The 2,575-nt window shown below is 43.3% G+C and overlaps 1 protein-coding gene across 1 annotated transcript; it reads right to left on the reverse strand.

Moving 5' to 3' along the window:
* Window positions 1–838: 838 nt before the first annotated feature.
* LOC311000244 (gastrotropin-like) lies at window positions 839–1,985 on the reverse strand (the record flags this gene model as incomplete). The annotated part of the gene is made up of 4 exons (XM_083990902.1): window positions 839–954; window positions 1,317–1,406; window positions 1,506–1,681; window positions 1,799–1,985. The coding sequence occupies 4 exons, from the start codon at window positions 1,983–1,985 to the stop codon at window positions 904–906; spliced, it is 504 nt and encodes a 167-aa protein (XP_083847028.1). The 3' UTR covers window positions 839–903.
* Window positions 1,986–2,575: the final 590 nt, after the last annotated feature.

Consider the following 2,575-nt stretch of genomic DNA (forward strand, 5'->3'; position numbering starts at 1 on the left):
CTCATCATACAGAGGTCGACAAGTTAAAGAGTTAACATTCTGAGGACTTTTCCAACTATGTTTGTATGAACACAAATTTTACAGCTGTGTAGTTAAAGTTCTTGTTTGAAAATGGGTGTGGTCTGACCTATGAGTACTGAGTATTTCAATAATGTAGACCAAACGATCATTGATGATGCGAAGCCTGCGAAGCTCGTTCAGGCAGACAACTCAAGCCGCGCCCATCCTGATCAGCTGATCAGTCACATGCTCTCCTCATCCAAATAGGGCGGGCTATTTAAACCCCCCAGTTTACCTGCTGCTGACTTGCTGCCCATGAGGTTTTGCAAACCCACCACCTCCCCAGCATCCACCTGTGGGCTCTGTCCCTTCATTCCCTGTAATGTCTGGCAAAGCAGATCATTCAGGGAACGAATATGAGACAGAGCCTGACACCAAACCTGCTGCAGCCATGCTCAATGCTATCCATGCTGTGCTTCAGCTTGCTATGCTTACGCTAAATAAATGAATTCTTCTCATTCCAGAGTTGTCTGAATTAACTGCTAACCATTGATAATCTATTTCATTTTAAGAAATTGTATTTTTTTTCCACCAACTAAACTCACTGTTAGAAGTGTATACACCTTTATATAGGCTATTTTTAGTTTGTAGACTAGAAATATATTTCATTTTTTAAATTTCTTTTTGTTTTGCTAATTAGGGCTAAATTGTGTTTAGGAGGCTGCTGCAAAACCTTTCACCTAATGTGGGAGTTCTGTTACTATAATCTGCAAGACACAGCAACATACACATTAGAAAATGTAGACAGAAACACAAATTCATGTTGTCATAGTCTTTATTTATTCACTGCAGTAGCTGAGGTCTCTGTTGTAACTGTGAAACAGGTCAAGGGTCAGTCAGAAGTTAGAGCTTCTTGCTGGTTCTCTTCAGCACTACAGACCCGGCCTTGGAGGTCTAGAGAAAAACAGAGAAAAGAAGTCAGTTATTCAACATATATCATCATCATCATCATAAAGTCAACATACATCATCAAGAAGCTTGTTTTGCTTCCAGGGTTTCCCAAGAATTTGAACAAACAAATTAATTCTTGAGAGTTTCTGAAAGGCAAACACTGGATGGGAACAAAGCAACAGCAGATCTCATCACATCAGATTTTATGCACTAATCTACATTTGCAACAATTTTTTCTCATCAGATAATACGTCTGCCGAGCTGCAGGCGCACAACACAAACGTCTCTGATGATCCCTGGCGAGTATAACAACCGCTGTCATCAGGCTCTCAGCACGACAGGCACCAGTGAGTCAGAGTGTTCACCTCAATGAGCTTGCCACCGCTGATCTCGGAGGTGTGGTGGTAGTTGGGGAAGGTCACGCTCAGCTTGCCTCCCTCCATGGACACTGTGGCCTGAAAACACACACGTTATAATCAGTGAGGGAGCCGGTGGACATCCATCCTGCCTTCGTGTTTCTGCTCTGCTCTGGTCTGGCCTCGGAGAGCTCATACCTTGAATTTCTTTCCTCCAATGGTCTCCATATCGCACTCCTTGCCGATGGTGAACTTGTTGGTGACCTTGGCGTCTGTGGGGTAGATCTGGGTCCAGGAGAAGTTGTCTCCATCCTGGGTGACCTCTGTGATCAGCTTGTAGTCGCGACCCTTCTCGATGATTTCGTCGGGGATGCCTACAGCAGGAAAACAAGAGGAGTTGTAGCTTATACCATCCTATATAAAATAAATGCATGTAGAATAAACAACATGTGCTGTGTTGCTGAGAGAGGTTTGAGACTCTACATTCTCACCGAGCAGCTTGCAGAAGGCGTCGTATCCCTCCTGGGTCTCAGTTTCCCATCTTCCAGCGAAGGCCATTTTGGTGATGTTGGTGAGCGGAGGTGTGCGAGGCAAGCTGAGGGGGGAAGCAAGGTACTGGCTCTGAGTCTGCTCCCTGCTTATATACCTCACATATCTGGCCACCTCCCTCATCTGCATGTGGCGACACAAGAGAGCAATTACAGCTGAAGATGATAACTACAATGGACCAAGAGGGAGAGGGCAATAACCTGAAATAAACGGGCGTTTATGGACTGCTCATCACAGCGAGCTGGTAGCTCACCTCCAGGTCAACGAACCCTCCCGCAATGACTTTATGGTCACAGCCTCCACTTTTACTGCTGTGTAACGTAAAAATCAAATGAAGAGCTTTGTTTGAAAGTATAATCCCTCCTTCTGATGTAGTTTGTTATCTTTACACCATGAATGGTCTGATCTGTAAAAGGGTCATCATGGTCAATTCAAGGTCTTCATTCATGGATTGAAAATAGCTCTAGAGTATGGTGGTGTCATTTCCTGAAGCCTTTTTTTTTATGTAAGGCCACGGAAATAGTTAATTATCATGTAGTTGCATCATATTCACAATGTGTCAGTTGGATTTTGACTATTTGTTCAATTGCAAATTTGTTTGGAAACTCGGAACTCAAAAAATATCATATACTTTCCTAATAATGCATGGGCCCAATGACAGCATCCACAAAGTATAAATTATTTTTCTGAACTTTGACCTCATGTGTTCCTAAATAAAG

The sequence above is a fragment of the Trachurus trachurus genome, assembly GCF_905171665.1.
Source record: "Trachurus trachurus genome assembly, chromosome: 17".
NCBI lineage: Eukaryota > Metazoa > Chordata > Actinopteri > Carangiformes > Carangidae > Trachurus > Trachurus trachurus.